General features: G+C 47.2%; 3 protein-coding genes across 3 annotated transcripts; 1 reads left to right on the top strand and 2 right to left on the bottom strand.

Moving 5' to 3' along the window:
- The first annotated feature begins 1,056 nt into the window (after positions 1–1,056).
- On the top strand, positions 1,057–15,373 carry Sirt7 (sirtuin 7). Its single transcript, XM_075701849.1, has 6 exons — positions 1,057–1,282; positions 1,371–1,508; positions 4,870–5,048; positions 5,520–5,928; positions 7,552–7,739; positions 12,977–15,373. The coding sequence occupies exons 1-6, from the start codon at positions 1,187–1,189 to the stop codon at positions 13,293–13,295; spliced, it is 1,329 nt and encodes a 442-aa protein (XP_075557964.1). The 5' UTR covers positions 1,057–1,186; the 3' UTR covers positions 13,296–15,373.
- On the bottom strand, positions 15,351–17,487 carry LOC142590024 (uncharacterized). Its single transcript, XM_075701848.1, has one exon. It carries the CDS (start codon positions 17,485–17,487, stop codon positions 15,775–15,777), a length of 1,713 nt encoding a protein of 570 aa, XP_075557963.1. The 3' UTR covers positions 15,351–15,774.
- An 8-nt stretch (positions 17,488–17,495) lies between these two features.
- On the bottom strand, positions 17,496–19,235 carry MED9 (mediator complex subunit 9). The gene is made up of 2 exons (XM_075701850.1): positions 19,142–19,235; positions 17,496–17,733 (listed from the first exon to the last, which is right to left on the bottom strand). The coding sequence occupies exons 1-2, from the start codon at positions 19,201–19,203 to the stop codon at positions 17,496–17,498; spliced, it is 300 nt and encodes a 99-aa protein (XP_075557965.1). The 5' UTR covers positions 19,204–19,235.
- Positions 19,236–19,331: the final 96 nt, after the last annotated feature.

The raw sequence follows: 19,331 nt of genomic DNA, 5'->3' as shown, positions 1-19,331 counted from the left end.
AACTGGCCCCTTCTTTAAGTGTTATTGCAAGTTCCTGCATCATCCTTGATCAGTTATATTGATGCAGTGATAAAGTATTGGGGAAATGTATTGAGCTAGAGACAAAGCTCCGCGGATGGTATGTATTCTTCGGAACCATGTTCGAAACAGTTCGGCGATTGTGACAGCACCAAGGTCGCCCATACCTTGCGGCTCGCAATGCCCAAAAACGAAGACGAAGAACTTCCGAGCAAGCGTTTCTTTCAGCAAAATTGAGCTTCAATTGTTTTTACTTTATGGTCATGGTAGAACTTTGGTTTTATAAAATCGTGCAGGCTCTACAATCTCTATCTTTGTCTTATTTTACACTTTACTATAACCTACCAGATTCTTGGCCAATCTCCCAGAGTGGGTACGTGCTTAGTAGATCACAAGGCTCTACATCGACCCGAGGATCTATCTGCATCTACAACCTGAACGCACGTAATTCAACATGCGTCCCCTTCTGTCAAAATCAATAAAGTGATGCGCGCGAGCACGTGTTTTTGCGGTTTCACACGCGTTCACTTTCGATCGCGATCGAGCCTTATCCCCGCAGCTTGCGCAGAGAGGCCAATCGCAATTGAAAAATTCGATCGCGATTGAAACTGCGCCGTGTGATACACGTATAAATTAGGCACGCCGGTGTAGGAAGAATTAGCGCCCCTTTGAAGAACAATAATGATAAGTTGCAGAGAGAAAGGTAAAGAACGTGGCCGAATAATTGGGAACTTGATTCGTCTTTGCTTTCTTTAGATCACTATCATTTGATACGAACCGCCGGGTTGGGGAGGTTGCCCAAAGCATCGAATTGAGGCTAAAATGAGAGGCAAATGCAACACGAATAGCTTCATCGGGCTCGCGTTTGAAGGAGAGCTCTTATCATCTCGAACAGCTGAGCAATATTTTCGCAGCTGTCAGCTGATGCATAGAGCCAGCATACTTTACGAGCATGTCTCCACGAATGTGAAGCGCGGTGTGAAGAGCCCGCCGTGGCGCTGACTGCCATTTCAATACAAGCGGCTAGTGTGACGCCTTATGTATATAAACAAAACCCGTCCGGCAATGGCGTCTGCCAGGCAGATCTGGTTGTTGACTTGTCGGTCTTAGGGGGGGATCGGTTTTGGAAAACATTCTCCGGCCGAGTTTTTTTCGCCGGAGGAGCAGCATGGCGGACCTGGAATCTTCTCGCCGCGAGCTGCGCAAGTCGGCGGACCTTAGAAGGATACTTTTCAAAGAAGAGGAGCAGGCTAAAACGAGACACGTAGGTTGCTTTATTGCTTTGGCGCTAATGTGTGGAGAGAAGCTTCGGAGGCGAAGGGCCACGCATATGCATTGCTTTGCGTTCGCAGATTCGGAAGCTGATGAACAAGCCAGCCTGGGAGCGCAGTGCCGACGAAGAGTGCATTCTGGAGAAATCGCGTGACCTGGTCCAAATTCTGCAGGAGAGGTCGCGGAAACGCCAGTGTAACGAGCAGCGTCTTCAAGAGGTGCGTATGCGGCGCGTGAGCTGGTTTGGGGCGTCAAGTTGAACTGAACAACCAGTATTCGCATTGGTTTACGCAGCGTAATAGTGCTAGCAGCGAACATCTACAACCAGTTGGTACCAGCAGTTCAGGTACGCCTCTTGCACTTGTCGGTATTTCCGTACGTGTGCAACAACAAGCTTACAGTGAACGCTTACGAGCTGCGTTTAGCAGGGATGCCGTACAATGGTCGCTGACCAACGCTGTGCGTTCACGTTGCTACTTGTGGTGATTCGTGTGGCAAATGTTTGCAGCCAGCTCAGTATTTACTGATGACTCGATCTTGCTGCTGTAACTTTGACGTCGAAACTAGTTGGACTTCAGCGTGTTGTGTTTCTCTGGCGACAAGGCAGAACCTTCCGCAGCGCGTTACAGCGTTTGGGAGGAACATGGCAGCTTTCGCTCAGTTGTTCACCCTGGACAGCTGTTTTGCCGGCGCGATTATGTCGATGTGGATGAAGTGCCAGCTGCTGCTAGCCAGCCCGAGTCGGCCCTACCACAATGGACGCTTTGCAAAAAAGCTGCTGCGCATGCGCGAGCGCGCCGCTCGCGAGCGCCCCCTATGCGGTTGCAAAGCTAGCAGACGACTCCCCGCCTGGCTAGGAGGTGTTGGCTTAGGCAAGCTTCCGTGTCCACGTTTCTGAATGCCATGCCAGCGCACTGCATCGTGTAGGGATGTGCGAATTATTGCGGCAATGATACCATTATTTTTGTTATTGTTTCCGTCCGAGTAGCAGTACCCACTAAAAAGAGCGTTGTGGGTGAACGCCATAAAGCGGTTGAATGCGGACGGCTTATTTTGGTAACTCAGGGATTTGGATTCACAGCGAACACTTTAGAACTGTCATACGTCACGAATTTTGGTCTGTAATGAGCCCTTTGTATTAATATCTGCCCTTCTTAAATTTTAGGCCAGCCTTCGAACTTTTCTAGCCACGCTGACTACGTGCCAACTGTTTTCACATAAACCCGAACTTCCGGTCAGGCTGCAGTGCAGTGGCACGGTCGTTGCATAAAGAGAGGCATGTAAGAGCGCGTTAATGACAGCGAAGTAGGATTTCAGGGTGGCATGTGTGTCGGCATTGGCTAGTGGTTTCAGATAGCGCTTTCATGCTCGGTGTATGCTCATAGCTCTCAGCGCGCGGGCTCGCTCCACCTGAGTATTGCCGGCTTAAACCGTGCGTGCATGTGCCAGCTAACGCACACATTTTTATTGCCAGAGGAAATGAAAATCAAGGGCCGTACTTGCTATCGATTATTTTGAAAATCATTGTCATACCATCTCGCATGTCGCCACACATTCGATAGCACATAGATTGGCTAGTTGATGCAACAAGTTATATGACATAAATGCAGTCCGTTGGAAAATAAGGCGCAAAGTCCATGATCATTCTATGCTGCCAGTCGAAGTGCGAGGTAAGTGAGTGATATAAAGCAAAGGCTAGCCGACGGAATGTAGCCAGCTTCGACAGCTGACGATGCGACAGGTTGTATGCGTTAGTGTCTACCCAAGCTACTCGATCCAGTTATCCCTGGACCTCATTTTAGCTTTGTTTTAATGCATACATGTACCAGCTTGCACAGCACTAAATGTACATTGTAATGCACATAGTTTAGCTTCTACAACACCGCAGGAAGAGAAAACCAAGAGTGAATCTACAGATGTCAAATCCAATGGGGTAGGTGCAAGATGCCTGAACAAGAAGCACTTGTGGGTCACTGACACTCAGATTGAGCATAACGTTCTTCACATAACCTTCTTTAAATGTCCAACCACGAAGGGCCTGATGCATGGTCGCGGCTGTTGAGTGCAGGGAGCTCCACACCTGGTCGCTGGCGATCGAGCATCGTGAAAAGTTGCAAGTCCATCCCGTGTCCAAAAAAGAAAACGGAATGCCGTCTTCCTCCATCATTCTGACACGACGTAAGGAGGCTAAACAAACAACGAAAGCTAAATTTCTCGCCATGAAACTCGATGGCACAGGTAGCAACAAAGCGACAACGGGGAATGTTTTCCTCACAAATACTCTCACACCCAGCGCCCCGAATGCTTCCTCAGACCTACGGCAGGGGCCGCTCACTTTTTTGCAAAGTGTCCATTGAATGTTTGTGATTGCTCATTCGCCGAACATACCGACTCTCTGAAACGCGCCCCCCTTTTTTAAATGTTATTGTAAGTTCCTGCATCATCCTTGATCAGTTATATTGATGCAGTCATGATGTATTGGGGAAATATATTGAGCTAGTGAGAAAGCTCCACGGAATATGATCATATTTGTATGGACATTTCGTACTGGAGCTGTCTGGATGCTGCCATGATCTGTGTTAGACTGTTGTGAGCGAACGTGCGGACTGGATCAGAAGGGACACAACGACCGTCCCTGTCTGCAAGTTTTTACTGTTCCATTTGAAAAATTCATTCCTGAACCAACTAGTTGTTACTTTACTGTTGCAAACGTGTGTGCTTTTGAAAGCTCTAGGAAGTCCACAGCACCTACCTTCTGTGCCAGGTTGTATAAGTCCATAAAGCATGCGTTCTGGCTCTGTGATGTAAAAAGTGAAGGGGCTTTAGTGACGCCGCACAAAGCCAAGAGAAATTGCTTGTACATGCATATGTACTCACGAGCTCCTTTGGTGCTTTAGGTTCATATTGATGGCTCAAGCTTTGTAGTATCAGTTCAAAATAGCTGCTAATTGAGGAAGGAATTTGCAATGATCTAGCTCGGTGTTATATCAAGTAAATTGCTTGTCAAAACATTGCTTGACATTGGGGTCACTGCGTTATGAGCAGTTTTGTGGCCGGGGTTTTCAAGGCAGTCTTCTCTGCAAGCTTATATGTATTGTATATGGACTGTGAAATGACATGTCTGGTACATATTGAGTTTGTCATCTTATCGAATGTGTTGATGCATTCACATTATTCTGAACATAAGGGGAAGATACACAGCTTTTTTCTTTTTTTCGCTATAACTGTTGATCACTGACCAACACCTCTGCTGTTGGATTATTTGTTGTAAAAATTTATCGGAATCTGGGGCGACATTTTGTGAGGATTCTGTGAGCAGCAGTGGCCCATTCTATTTTCTTAACACCTGTCAAAGCAAGTGGCCAATACCAGTGATGAGAAAGCAAGGTGTTATGCTAGCAAGTGGCCAAAAGTAATGGAAACTGAAATGAATCGTCACGTAATATGAGCCCAGGTGTTATAAACTGTTTTTATGGGCCATTCTTGTGTACATATGTATTTGGTTGATTCTGGTGATGAACAACACACATGTAACATTTGTTGCAACAGTATATGAATGTGATCCCTTGAACTACGCAGGTGCAAGATCCACCAGCAGTGCTGGCTGAAAAGTGCCAGGCACTGGCGACGGCTATCGCCGAGGCGCGCCACCTTGTGGTGTACACGGGTGCCGGCATCAGCACGGCAGCACGCATCCCTGACTACAGGGGCCCAGCAGGCGTCTGGACTTTGCTGAACAAGGGCCTGCGACTTCCTGAGTATGTGCCACCTCGCTCGCTTGTCTCTTGCACTGGATTATGACCGCAGCATGGCGCTGCCATATTCGAAACTACAGCATGTTGCATTGATACGGCAGCCCAGTATAACCAGCCATTCATGCTCAACTTGTGGTTTCTTTGTGCCCGAATTACACTTGGAGAAACCAAGTGGCTTTCTCTGTGTGAAATTCACTACTGAAAGCAAATGACCCTGTGTGGTGCATTTGGTCAGCACCGTGCTTGGATGCATTACATGCCTGTTTCACACAGGGTAAAGCAGAAGTACCCTACATGTTGTTTGCAGTGGTGCCGTAAAAAGTGTTTATTTTCTCAGTGCAGGGAACAGCGGCACTGTCTGCTGACTGAAAAGTACAACGACTCCACGTGTCCTTTACAACATGCAATTTGCTCTCCTCTGGGACAGATGGCGCCAGTGTTCCTTTCACTCAAAAGACTGATTTTCCATTGCAGGGTCCAGGACCTGAGTCAAGCTTGCCCGACCTTCACTCACATGGCACTGGCGCAGCTGCAACACATGAGACATGTCAAGCACGTCGTGTCACAGAACTGTGACGGCCTCCACGTTCGCAGCGGCCTGTCCCGGAAGTGCCTCTCCGAGGTGCACGGCAACATGTTCCTTGAGGTGTGCCCGCGCTGCAAGCCGCTGCGGCAGTACTTCCGCCTCTTCGACGTCACCGAGCGGACGGCCCTGCGACGGCACCGCACGGGCCGCCAGTGCCATGTCTGCTCTGCCGACCTGGTTGACACCATTGTGCACTTTGGCGAGAAGGGTCGGTTGCGCTGGCCGCTCAACTGGCAGGGTGCGGGACGCGCGGCCGACCGGTGCGATGCCATCCTCTGTCTAGGCACCAGCCTCAAGGTATTTGTGTTCCTCGGCACTTTACGGACTGTGCATAAACTATGTGTATTCATTTCGTGTGTACATTTTATCAGCCAGAGGCAGGTTAAGCACGACCCAGTGATTTGTTTAGTTTCTGATCTGTCGATGATACAGCCAAGGGTAGCAAATGTGACAAAAATTATTTTATACGGGATTCTACCAGATTGCTTCCTGGGAATTATATGAATGCTCGAGTGAGGCATCTGAATGCACTCATATTTCACAGATCCAATCCTCTCGGAGTTAAAGGTGATGCTCCTTGCTGGATCGCAGCGGAAATTGTTGCATGTGGCCACCAGATGTCAGGGATGCTAGATGCTTTGTCAAACTTCCAGTGGAATCCCTGTCTCAACGGTTGCAGCAAGAGCAAATAGGTCTGAAGTTACCAGCAAAAAATGAAGACTTGTTCTGCGACCAAACTCTTAGCTTACCCAACTTTAGTCGGATCACAACTAGAATATGCCGGTTTCATCTGGAACCCGCATCAAGCTTGTCTTGCCGATAAACTGGAATCACTTCAAAATAAGGGTTCTAGGTTTATCACGAGGAAATATGCTCGCTACTCCAGCATCACAGATATTAAATCATCTCTAAATTTAAGCTCACTTGAAAAGCGAAGGCTTGTCACCCTGCTGTGTCACTTTCCTTCACCATCACAATCCTTCACCATTCACAGAATCTCATATCAAACCAGCACATCGTATTTTCCCCCGATTAGACCACTGCCTCAAAGTGCAACCCAAGATAACTCGCATCAAACTTATGCATCATTTGCCATTGTTCCTTGCCATTTATCATTGGAATAAACTACCTGCAGGAATCGTTTCTGAAGATAATTACGACACATTTGTGAGCAAACTGAAGTGTTTACTCTGTGCTGGTCCTTAATAGATTATTATCAGAAGTGTATTCTTTTTTTACATTGTCTTGAGCATTGTGGTCCACGTGTGTGCGTGTTCTCAAACACTTGTTTTATCCAGATATGTTCCCTGTTTTCCTGAGCGCATGTTTGTTTATGCTTTTCTGATTTTTCACTGTGGTATGCAATATGATCACTTTATTGGTTATTTTTTAACCCCCTATGTAATGCCCGTAAAGGGCCCTTAGGGTATGTGAACAAAAAAAATTGGTAGGGTCACCACCTGGCTGGATGACCGCTGGTGCAGCCATTTTTGATCTCGCATGCTGCCTGCCGGCTTGACCACACAATGGCCTGCCATTTGCTAGTTTTCTAGTTCTCCCTAAATTGGCGCATTGTAAGCAGCATTGCTTTCAGTGTTAGTGCACAAGTGAACTCCTTCCTAGGTCCTTAAACTTACATCTTTTGTTATCAGAAGTTTCTGGACTGAACCATTCCATTTGTTTTTTTATTTAAAGCGAAGCTTTCTTTGCCTTTCTCTGTGCAATTTAGTGCGTCCTCGTCATAATTCCCCCACCCCTTTCCTAGTGCTGTTAACTTCTTTTCTCTGCAAAGGTGATAACTGTAGCACCTGGACTTCCCGTGCTCCGTCCTCCTAAATACTTGTTGCATGAATGTCGCCTATATTGGTTTCACCAATAAAGAATAGAAAGCACAAATGCGTTGCTCTCCATTATGTGCAGGTGCTTCGGAGATACCGCTGCTTATGGGGGCTCGACCGGCCCGTGCGTGAAAGGCCAAAGCTGTACATTGTGAACCTGCAGTGGACACCTAAGGACGACTCGGCGGCACTCAAGATCAATGGTCGCTGCGACGATGTCATGCGAGCCGTCATGGAGCACCTGAAGATCTGCGTACCCGAATATGAGCGGTGAGGCTTGCGTGCCACGTTCAGCTGCAGATTCCTCGCAGCGAAGGTGCAGGCCATCTCGAGCATACAGATATGGGGTGCAAGCAATTAGAACTGCGCAGAGGTTGATGCAGACTTTGAACTCGGGCTGAGGCCAGTGTTTTGACAAAGGAGCTTGTCTTCATGACAAAGACAAGTGCTGTTGTCTTAACGCTGGCCATCGATTGCGTGGCAACTTGTTGATCAGCGTGAGTAATTAGGTATGCGATTACCGCAAAAAAATCTGCCAAGCAGTGCTACATTCGTGAAAGCACATGTCATCAGCATGACTGCACCGTAATGGTGTAAATACCTGTATGGTGTACCTGTGAAGGAATCTTGTAGATTGAAAAATTCCAGCAGAATTTCAGCGAGAGTGGCTGCCCCCTTTCCTCCTTTAATATGCTTCACCGCATGACACATTCATAACAACAATGCATTGGAATGAAGCTGACTTAATGGGCCCCTCAGCAGGTCACATAGCACAGCAGGCCACATAGCAGATTTTCATTATACACTGGAAATTGTTACGTGCCTTCTAGGGCGTGCTCTATCGTAATAATTTTTGCAAATGGGTTCATTAATAGCCAAGATAGAGATATTTCAGCACCACAAACCCTTGATTTCAGGACGCAAGCGTCTCTGCCAACATAGACACTCTCTCCACTTGCCTCCGTGTTTATGAAGGTTTATTATGGCCTTGTCTGTACAGTTGGAAGGATTGGTTGAAAATCGGCACATTCCCGGACAACTCGGGACAGTTGGCAAATAGGCATTTTGTTCACTTCACCTCTTTCTCCACACTTGGCTACTTTTGATGCTGACTTCTTTACTTTGTAGCTGAGTTATTCAATTTTCTGTTGCCGACCTAACTGCCTTTCTTGTTTTGAACCGAAACTGAACCGAAAACAGTAAAAAAATTGTTACGTTTGCTCGAACTGTGACTGAACCATAACATTACGATTTTTTCCGCTCTGCAGTGAAACCAAAGGGAAACAATAAGTTTTCAGTTCAGGTTGGCCACCTTTTCTGGAGTTTTTCAGCCATGCATTGCCTGTATTTGTGGCCTAGTTGTGCTAACTCATTTACAAACACATCATCTTCTGGTGATTTTAAATGTAGCAGCACACTTGGTACAGTTTTCAGCGTATTGTGTCGGAGGGCCGACTAGGCGTTTTGTTAATGCAACAATACTTGAATAACATCTGACACATGAACTTGTCGGACTGTGGTGCATGTTCTATGTACCCGAGACAGTGAAGCACATATACAGTAGAACATCGTTTATACGTTTTGAGAAAGAGCAAAGAAAAAATATGCTAAACAGGGAAATGTTTAATCCACAGTCACTAAAGGATCTGGCAAAGTCAAAGCGTTGCACTAATCATTGCAGCACAAGACACACCTTGTCATTTCTCTATTGCATAGCCACGAGAAACCAAAATTACATCAAACTGGTATGTGACAATGGAATATGTTGCCTATGATGCCACCAGAGTGAAACATGATGCTAACTTCATGCAGCCTGCAGCAGGTAACGGCAGCGCGTTTAGGTTATCTCCTATGAAAAGTGCCGTATGCTTCCAACGGCACCATGAAACACGCACCGTGAGACAGATAGGTGAAGATGCTTATCGCGAGAGGGCTGGTAGTGATAGCTGTGAGTGCGGCCTGCCACGACGGGACTTGGTAGGATATTTGTTGGTACCAGAATGGGAAACTTAGTGCACGCCGATGTTTTCACATGGGACTGGCGGGCGAGTATTGCGGGCAAGTTGCTGCAGTGGGAGGCTACTGTTCTCGATCATGCACGCCTCGCGCCTTTGGCAACTAAGCTAGATGGCACTTGGCGATGACATGGCAGAGGGCCGCAGCAGCAGCAGAGAAACTTGCATACCACCCCATCTATGGCTACCGACACTCATTTTTTTGTATATCCCCAGTTGCTGACCATTGCTATGTTTTCTTGGCATGATGAGATATCATTTAACACAATTGTCATGTTCATATGACATCTACAAGTCACTTAAGCCACTGTTTATTTCTAGAAGCGGATACAAGATACCCAGATACGCCAAATCCCTCTGAAGTCAGCTAAGAAGACCTTGTCTTCAAGAACAAACAGGACGCCCCAAATGCATGTACTAGAGCTTATTGTGCTATTTGAACGAGGGAAGAGCAATGCTACAGTGCCACGCATCGTTCTGTAAGAATCCGAACATGGCAAGATTGGTGAAATAATAAATTGATTTGTCCAAACCGAAGCACCGAATTCATAGGCTGCCTAAGTTGAGGCATGCCTACGAAAAGACTGGTAGCTATTGTGCATAAGTGGCGTCCTCCACGTGTTTGTTCAGCAACTCGGTCTGTGCTACAGCTGCGTTCCTGCTAAACCACAATCATTCAGACGAGCCTCCATTTGTGTCAATCGTTCATCCCTGTATACTGCAAGAGCTGGTGTTGTCCCTCATATCTTTCATACGAAACAAATAGTCGACAACAGAGGGTTGTATTGGTCTTGAAGATGCATTGTGTAGATCAGGCTGTCGAGATGCCGATAACGCGAACAGCAGCCGCACGATTCCGTCCTGGGTCATTTTTTTCTTTTGTACACTCATTTGAAGCACGATGCACGTCTCTTGGGTAAGCTTTTTGCATTATCGAGGCACCTTGATAAGAATAAGTAATGACGTTGTTCTCTAGAACATGCAGTGTATGAAGGGATTGCACAGATATGAATTTCCTTTTACATAACAAAGGCGGGGTTGATTAGTGTGAATGCCTGTGTCTCTGTGGAGTGGGCTTAACTTCCATGCCTTTGACAGCAGCATAGTTAATTTTTTTCGTTTTAGCTAACTACCATCTGGTGGTGAGCAAACTGGCATACGACACAGCCAGGATTCATATTGTATTACATAAATTACAACTACTACTCTGTAGCAAAGAAAAAAGAGCAAGTGAGATTCTGCTCACTTTTCCATCTTTTTAAAATAAAGGCAGGTAAGGACGTTTGTTTGTGACCCATGAACAAGGACAGTTCTTGGTAAACACTGCAGCAACCTATTTTTCACGACGGCACCGAGTCTTGCACAGACTAGGTGTGGACAAAAAATATAGAAATCTCGTATATTGTGTCCTGGAAAGATTTGCAGAAACCGAATAACATTTTACTCTGCTTGAAGGTGCCAAATGTGCGTTGAACCATGGCATGCAATAAAAGCACATTTCCTGTGCCGTTTACAGCCATTGTTACCGCACACCGAGAAGGCGACGGCATTCATTGGCGACCAGTGTTACGGTTACAAGAAGCCGTGCTGTTGAACTAGCTGGTTTTCCTACTTTCTGTTCTCAAGGACACCATTTTGTTTTGCTATCCGTGTATCCTGGGGTGTGCATTTTACGGTTAATCTAGCGATAGCAGCGAGCTGGCCTAACGACAGAAATGGGCGCTTCAGCAGAAATAGTGATGCTGCAGGGCCGCTGAAACAACCTTCGGGCTGCGGAACACATCTGGCTTGGCCGAGTTCAGAAGTGCCAGCATCTCATCCTATGTGGCCATATATTTACCAACACACACCAATCGTTTATTCCCATTCTTGCACATAATGCAACTCGCGAGTCGCAACAATCTGCTCGTGGGGTGCACTGACTGAAGAATTAAGTATACTGAAGAATCTATTTATCTATTGAGTACTCGTTTGTACCCTGTATGCTTGAACCATTTCGTGCCGAACTGGTAACCATTATTTCTTTCTTTTTTTCCTCGGGCTTGGTTCCGGTTCAGGTATGTTCCAAGAACATTGGTTCGGGTTCCGTTTCGGCTAGAATTCCGGTTCGAGTATGGCTCCACACTCTAGTCATTTGTGCTGAGCTCAGCGAGCTGTGTTTAAGTGTCGGCAGCTGTTTGCTGTAAAATTTTTCTCAAATTTTCACGCTCAGGTTTTTTAGCCCCCTTTACAGAAAGAATCGGCAGTGACCACAGTCGAACCCGATTCTAACAAACCTGGAAGAAGTGAATTATCTTCTATATTGAACATAAAACTTATTGACTGATACTAATGTAAAGCAAGTCCCTCATAATGAATCGGAAAGATAAAGAACTCTTGAAGCTTCCGCTTGGCGCATAGCCCAACATTTAAGGACGCACCTTCTGTAGTGGATGCAGTGTACTGGTACTCTGCCAACATTACGCAAAGTTGGCTGGAGCAAGTCTGCACAATCTCGTGCATCGGGAATGCCATTCTTAGCCACCGTGAAAAACTGTGCCAAGGCACACCCAACAAAAAGTACTACTTACTATGTGTTGTATTTTTCTCAATAAATGGATTCCTTCCTTGCTTTATAGTTCCCGTAGGTTGGCAGAATAAGTGGGCACTCCCTTGTACTCACTTACCAATATTGTTGCAAGATAAGTACTCACCCATACTTTTTGGCATTCAGTCGCGCCTACTCACACTCACTTTCCGGCACCCACTCACATACGTAAATACATGCATTCACCTACACTCGCCAACAGTGACAAAATTTCACACCGATGTCTTCTCAAAGTCACCGTCACTGACTCTTTCATAATTATGTCAACTGGCACTCTCTGCTCTTTGTACTCGCACACACTCAAGCTTGCTTGAGTGCAGGCACACACTTGCGTTCCCATACTTGTGTCTCCTTGTGCTCTTTGACACTCGCTAAAGCTCTGTCTCAGGCCTGTGAATCGAGGGTGGAGCGAATATGTATGAAGTGTGCCGTCCTATGATGAAACAGCATATAATGAATGCATTATGAAAGTTAGTTCAAATTCGTTAGTCGACCCTAAATACAACAGTTGCACCTGACACAAAAATAACTTTGTTACATCTGATAATCGTTATAAACATATTTGTTACACTGGAATAGCAGTAAGGTGTTTTTGTTTACTTTGTCATATCCGATACTTCGCTACATCCGTGTTTGTTATATCGAGGTTCAAGTGTATAATAAACATGGATGTACCGAATTATCGTATATAACAAAGTAGCTCCAAGATATGTCTGACGGACACCAGTGACCAACACATAGTATATTCTTATAACGAATGTCGGATATAACAAAGCTACCTTTGCATTGGATGCAACTGTGTAAGGCAAGCTTCGGTGTGATGAAATGCCTTGTGTATCAAACTGGTTAGACTACCCGCTCGTTGTAACGAGGTTTGATTGTATTTACGCAACGCTTCTGTGCAGGCACAACGACCCACTGTGGAAGCTGCACACGCCTGTGCGGCCCAAGGAGCTGCGGACATTCACCAGGTTGCCCCTGGTGGTGGTTGAGGAGCCCCCACATCAGGACCACTGTTACGCTATGACAATCAAAAAGGAAGACGAGGACGGTGATGAGGAGGAGGACGACAAGCAGGGGATTGTCGAGCAGGAAAGAGAAGAAGACACGGTGCAAGAGAGGGAGGAGGAGGAAGAGGAGGAAGAGGTCGAAAACCCCAAGAAACAACCGAGGCTCGTCGGCTGGTATGGGAAAGGGTGCGCCAAGTGGCGCCGAAAACGCTAGCAGACAAGCTCCGTGGCATCGGTATGAAGAACATAGTCTCGTTGTCTGCCACTGGTTGCAAAAAGTGATTGTGGTGGATGCTGGCTCGAGGACGCGTGGACTTCCCAACCCCCCCCCCCTCCCCCGACACCTGTGAAATGAAAGGGACGCAGATTCGGCGAGGCACGGCATCGGATAAGGGTGGCTTTGCGAAAGGTTGCTGCCTGCTGTGCATTTGTGCGTTGCCCCCGTGACGTGTTTGTGCAATTGTCCTGTGAACAGGTGAACAATGTGTTTGCTACGTCAAGGTGCAACTAGAAGTGGGTAGAGTGTGCAAGACATTTTGTTCCCAAGTCTTTTTGTGTGAGGCACTATCTACCAATCGCGCATTGATAATTAGATGCAGTGCACTCGCCGTTAGCGAGGCCAGTGTAGAAGCATGGATTTTCATCACCTTTGATAGCATGGCTCATTTTTATGTCGAGGAAGCTGAAGATAGGCGTGCATTTGTGACCAGCGGGGGTAAAACTTGTGTGGGAAGTTTTTTGCATGAAAATATAGAAAAACAAGCGTAAAATTGCTTAATCCAGTGCACATTTTTCAGTTTTCCCGCCGAGAGGAAATTTGACAGCCATCAAAATTCAGAAGGCATACGCCACTTAATTGACAAAACAGAGCAAGTGTGGCTAGTGTGTGGTTTTTGTCTACGAGACGTCTCACAGACCAACCCTGCAAGACATTTTGCAGACCACTTCTGCAAGAGGTCTCTGCAAAATGGATCGTAAATGATCCGAGCTCTCGGAGAATTTGATCATTAGGTGAGGCTTCTCATTAGCTACACTTGTAGAATATATCTTGATAAGTTTGGGCTGTCATTGACTCGAAGATGGTGTTTACAGCCTTTCATTTGTAACAGCAGGGCAGAGTGCAACTCTTGTGGCTTCTAAAGCCTGCCCTTAAAAATGAGATTAGTTGCTTATTTTGCATCGCACACTAAAGTAATACAAATCATGAATTATAATTGCAGATGTGAAGTGCGGTAGCATGTTTACAGGCGGCATTCATTGTTCTTTTGAACTTGTTGGCTATGTGATGGAATAAGGAAGGAATCCTTTCCTTATCAGACTGGGAAAAGGACCTGTATTTTTCAATGGACAAAGGGTCTGCTCACTTACGTTTTCTGGAGTTCAAACCGTCGAAATACACCTTGCCAACAGACTAAGGACCAAGGCACTGTGATTATATGGGGTGGCACCAATAGAAAAGCGTGAAAAGCTTTGGCGAAGTGCCACAAGTAAACTAGACTAGACTGCGCAGTTGGGGGTTCAATCGTTCCTTGGGGTACGATTGTTGTAACAATTTAGGATTGTGCAGGAGTGATCCCATTACATGTAACAGCATCCCGAGGTTCCTCTGCAACTTCATAGTGCTCATGGCAGATGGCGCCACTTGAGCTGTTGCATGGTGACAGTACGCTGTGGTCTACAAACTGTGCAGGCTGCCAAGAGCTCTGTTTTGTGCTGCAGCTGTGCGTGGGTAACCTGTGTGACTAGCAAATTTTTTGTCTTCCGATGGCGTTTCTGACCAAATTTGGAATATGCAATGATTTAGTGAGGTGATATTGCTGGACCATGTGCGAAATGCTGTGTTAAGCGACCTAGTTTTTGATTGCCGGTGAAGTTTTTAATGTAAAAGTTCTTTTTTTTCGTAACAAGGGTCGTGTTTTTGCAATTGCTATGGAACTTCTTCTACTGTAGCTATTTCGACATTGTGTGGACTGAGTGGAATTGCAAAACCTTTATTGCTGGTATTGATGGTTAGTCATGCAATTATTTCACTTTTGATTGCTACTGTGCAGTTTTTACTGAAGAGCAGTAGTTTGCCAAAAACTAGCCATGACTGTTGCTCCGGCTTGGGAGACTGTCTCATTAACTGAAGCCTCTTGGCAAACCGACTCTTTAAGTGGCATCTCCTGCAATTATGATGCAGTGTGTTATTGCATTTCCTTTTCCCATGGTGCTCTGTCCAGAATTCTCTGTATTGTGGCGTGAAGGACGTTGTACATCAGTAAACGTCTGAAGGCACTGGTACAACTTTTATTTCATTCTTTGGAGATGTGCACCAATTTTGTGAACCTTGATAAGAAAAAAAAAGTGCTGGTGTTTCAACGGCATGAAACAGGTAGCCTCCACAAGAGGTGTGCAACAAAGGACAGACGTTTGTGTTAAAATGCAGTCCCTCAGACACGCTCCTGTATTTGTTAATGTTCCTCCGCCTAATGGTTGTCTCGGATCTTGCTTTCATAAGAAGCAGTACAACACTCATTAAAGAAAAGCGTGGTCAATCAAAATTTATATTTATCCCAGTACGCCCAACAATTTGTTGTATCCGTGCTCGTTACAACAAGGTTCGACTGTAGTTGAGTCTATGCAGAGCTGTCATCTAGTCTTGACTTGAGGTGGATGATTATTTGTAAGACTGCTAGACACCAATGATGCCGTCAAGCAGGTTCACTCACTAGCATGGTTTTAAAGCCTGCAGGGGGAGGTTCATCTAGAGCACACGCACGCACAAAGGCATCCCACCACTGCCGCCTGTCTGGGAGTGCAGCCAGACGCATGATCTCCTCTGGCGACACGCCAATCACAAACACACCCAACGCACGAAGCTGGCGCACTTTGGCTGCCATGATACCGCGAAGGCGCTCCCCACTGTTTCGCACCAACACACTGTCGTCCAGTAGCTCTACGCTGACTATGCGAGGCTCGTGGTTGCTGGCAGGCGTCGTCTGTCGCTTCACGTCTGCCACGTCCAGCACGGGGCTGACATGCAGTGACTGTGGACACACGGCAAAAGCCACGCCGGCAATGCGGATGTGTGGCAAGAGGCAGCTGGTGCGCAGCCGATGTTCTCCAAACAAGGCCACTAGGTCTCCAAAGCTATCACGCCTCGGGGGTTGCTCTCTGCTACTGGGCAGCATCGCAGTTAGTGGAGCGCCCCTCATCAACTGTGCGGATGCTGCGACGAATGCCAGCCGCAGAGTTGTTTTCTTCTTGCCATCGAGAGAGACCGCACGCTCTGCGCTGGGCGAAGTCGCTCTGTCAATGAGGCCCCACGGATAGCAGTCGAGACAAATGAGCGATTGCAGGGCGTCAAGCACGTGGTAGAGATCTCTGTTCAACGTAAGGTTCTGCTCGAGAAACTGGACTGCCGTTTGCAAACTCTCGCTCTTGGCGCGATGGTTTACAGCCGCAAATGCCCACAGCACCTTGGCCACATCTTTCACTCTTGGACGCAAGGAAGGGTGCAGCTTAGACGAGTCGCGCTTGGTTGATGAACGTACGCGAAGTAAGGAAACCACACTGTCCTCGAGACGGTCAAACGTGCCTCTGTCATACGCAGCAACGCTGGAGAAGGCAGCCAACATGTGAGCACATTCCGTGACCACTAGTTCACGGCTGTAATCAGCGACGTAACTTGCCAGGTTCTTGAGAACGTCGGCACTGTAATGCTCACAAAGTCGCAAGAATTTCAGCGTGGCTAGAATGTCAAATCTGTCCTTGCACAATGCCAATGCACTGGCTGTATGCTGAGACACGACATGGAGAAAGGCATCACTGGAGACCCTGATCTTTAACTTGAACAGACTACTACACAGCACAGCCAATTCTCTGAAATCTCCTTCCAGCTTGAACTCTGGCAGCCGATGTTCAACAGCACTCGCAAAGTCAGGTGGAACACTGCATTTCTTGAGAGCCAAAAGGTAAAGCAAATGAACCAGATGTGGCCGTGGCAGCTGCCTTAAGTCAACAGTGCGCAACAGCTGCCGCACATAGGTGCCTCCGCAATGAGGTGAACCAGTTGCCCAGGCATCCATAACACGAATCGCAAGTTCAGGTGCGAGGTGACCTACTCTACGGCAGCACTCCCTTTCCAAGGCATGCGCGCGCCATCCTCCTGCTGAAGAGGCACAGGACAGCACAGCACCGACTAAATGGTCGTCGCCAAGGGCTGAGAGAGCAGACACCTCCAGTGCTGTACGTCCCAGCTGAGCATTGGTCGTCGCTACGGTCCGGTGATAGACACCACTTTCCCGAAAGAAGCCGAAGTAGTGGTCTCTGACGTAGCTGCGGCAGTAGCGGTGGCCGGTGACTGTAATGCCCAACACCACAGGGCGCAGTTGCAGCAAGCGGCGCAGAAACAGCCACGTCATGGTAAATGCTACTTCATGTCGAAGTGGCACATACTTTTGTACTTGACCAGCAGCTCGCGCTTTCGCGCCAGTTGGCGCCGCAGTGCATCCACCCGACGCAGCTGCTCCTCACGCGTGAGCTCGATGCCTGGCAGCTTGTTGATCAGGTCACGGCACAGCTGCAGCTTGCCGCGCAGCTCCTGGATCTTGGCAGCGCTGTCGTAGCTATCCCGCTTTTGTGTTGGGTCGTGCGAGTCCTTCTCGATACTGCGGAGGCAAGAGGCACAGAAACGCAATGCTTTCAGACATGTAGCATGCGGACTGCACTATCGGAGACATCAGGTGAACAACTTGCCGATCTGAGGGAGTAACATTCCTAGTGGCTTCTAAAAGTTGCCTTTAAGAAAGTGAGTAAAGCATGTTGAGGATGGCAGGTGACGAACCAGTAGGGATATTCTGTAAGTGTACACCTAGAGGACATGTTCATTTTGTCTTCTGCTGAAGTTCTGATGGGCTGCGCTGGGCTGCGCTGAGGTGCATGTGAGAAGGAGAAAGGCGCCCCCAGGCCAATGAGCACTACAGCAGCGGATGAAATGGACATGTACACTAGGTGGGCACTTACGGAATACCCCTCCAGATGCAGCAAACCCTAGTGATGTCTCTGTACACGTCGATCACAACTAAAACCAGTGAAAAAAAATGCACACAGTAGCACACAGCTAGGATGACTGCTGCACCACCATTTTGTAGCCGTGCCTTTTCCCGATTGCCAATACCTTTCGATCGTACTCGTGTTGGTGAGCGTTCAAAGCAACGCAATGCCGGGGTAGCATTGGGAAAAAGGCATTGGCGCAAAATCGCGGTCCTGGACACATGCTTCAGTGCGTTTTTTTTTAATCATAGTTGGTTACGTACCAACTCGCCCGCTTCTGTGCACTTATATGAATGGACAGCAGTTTGGTTATTCGTCGAAGTGAAGCAATTTGAACGCCGGGAGGGCCGAGATGTGTAATATACGGAAAAATTCTCTTCACACACAAAGTTTGAAACTTAGTTTCTCATGTCACGCAGCAGTATTAACAGTGAATGATATTCGACTGTGTTCCGACGCGTTGCAGATGTTGCGGGGTGCTTTCTTTTTTTCATTGCTACGATAGATTTTTTTTTAACTACTGCTCCAGGAGGGCACATGTAACCGGAAAAGGGAGGCCTCAGGAGAACACCCGAGATTATAATATAGCAGAGGCGGCCCTAGAGGTAGTGAGGCGATTAAAGCGGGGCTATCCTGGCTCCAGCTTTGGTGTCCCCGTTGCCGCTTTGGTGTCCTGGAGGCGCACCCATCGGGGACATCGCTCGGTAAATCGCGCGGTATATATATATATATATATATATATTCCTATACAAGATCAGCTTTTCACCATAACGGATAACAGAGCTCGGCGATCCAGCAACCCAAGGACCAGGCAGCGATACACCGGCTCGCCGAGCCGCCAACTTTCGACGCTTCAAAGCAAATATCGGGGCTCCGACCAACGTTGGCTCCGACACATGTTGCGTTGCATTTACGTTTGACATCGACAACGGCGTATCACGCTGGCCTTCACTACTACACGAAAATCGTTGCAGAACTCCCCATAACAGCTTCGCTGTAAAATAAGATGCACCGAAATCATACCTTCTGATAACGTCGTAAATAAGGTGCAAGATCTCGCTGCTCACTTCTTCAATCGTTGCCATTTTGCACACTTTCGCACGATGTCGATGATGGCTAGTCGATCGTGAACAGCAGCGCGTTGCGAATGTAAAAAGTGAACGTATAAAGCCAGAAACGTAACATTAAAACAAAACTTTGCACAAGATGTATT

Source organism: Dermacentor variabilis, chromosome 8 (genome assembly GCF_050947875.1).
Source record: "Dermacentor variabilis isolate Ectoservices chromosome 8, ASM5094787v1, whole genome shotgun sequence".
Lineage (NCBI taxonomy): Eukaryota > Metazoa > Arthropoda > Arachnida > Ixodida > Ixodidae > Dermacentor > Dermacentor variabilis.
The sequence above is the reverse complement of the archived record's forward strand: the minus strand, read 5'-3'. Positions and strand labels throughout refer to the sequence as shown.

Coding starts and splice junctions, on each gene's coding strand:
- MED9 (XM_075701850.1), bottom strand. CDS start 19,203: ATGGCAACGATTGAAGAAGTGAGCAGCGAGATCTTGCACCTTATTTAC. Junction 17,734..19,141: donor ATTTACGACGTTATCAGAAG/GTATGATTTCGG, acceptor TTGCCTCCGCAG/TATCGAGAAGGACTCGCACG.
- Sirt7 (XM_075701849.1), top strand. CDS start 1,187: ATGGCGGACCTGGAATCTTCTCGCCGCGAGCTGCGCAAGTCGGCGGAC. Junction 1,283..1,370: donor AGCAGGCTAAAACGAGACAC/GTAGGTTGCTTT, acceptor TTGCGTTCGCAG/ATTCGGAAGCTGATGAACAA. Junction 5,929..7,551: donor GTCTAGGCACCAGCCTCAAG/GTATTTGTGTTC, acceptor CATTATGTGCAG/GTGCTTCGGAGATACCGCTG.
- LOC142590024 (XM_075701848.1), bottom strand. CDS start 17,487: ATGACGTGGCTGTTTCTGCGCCGCTTGCTGCAACTGCGCCCTGTGGTG.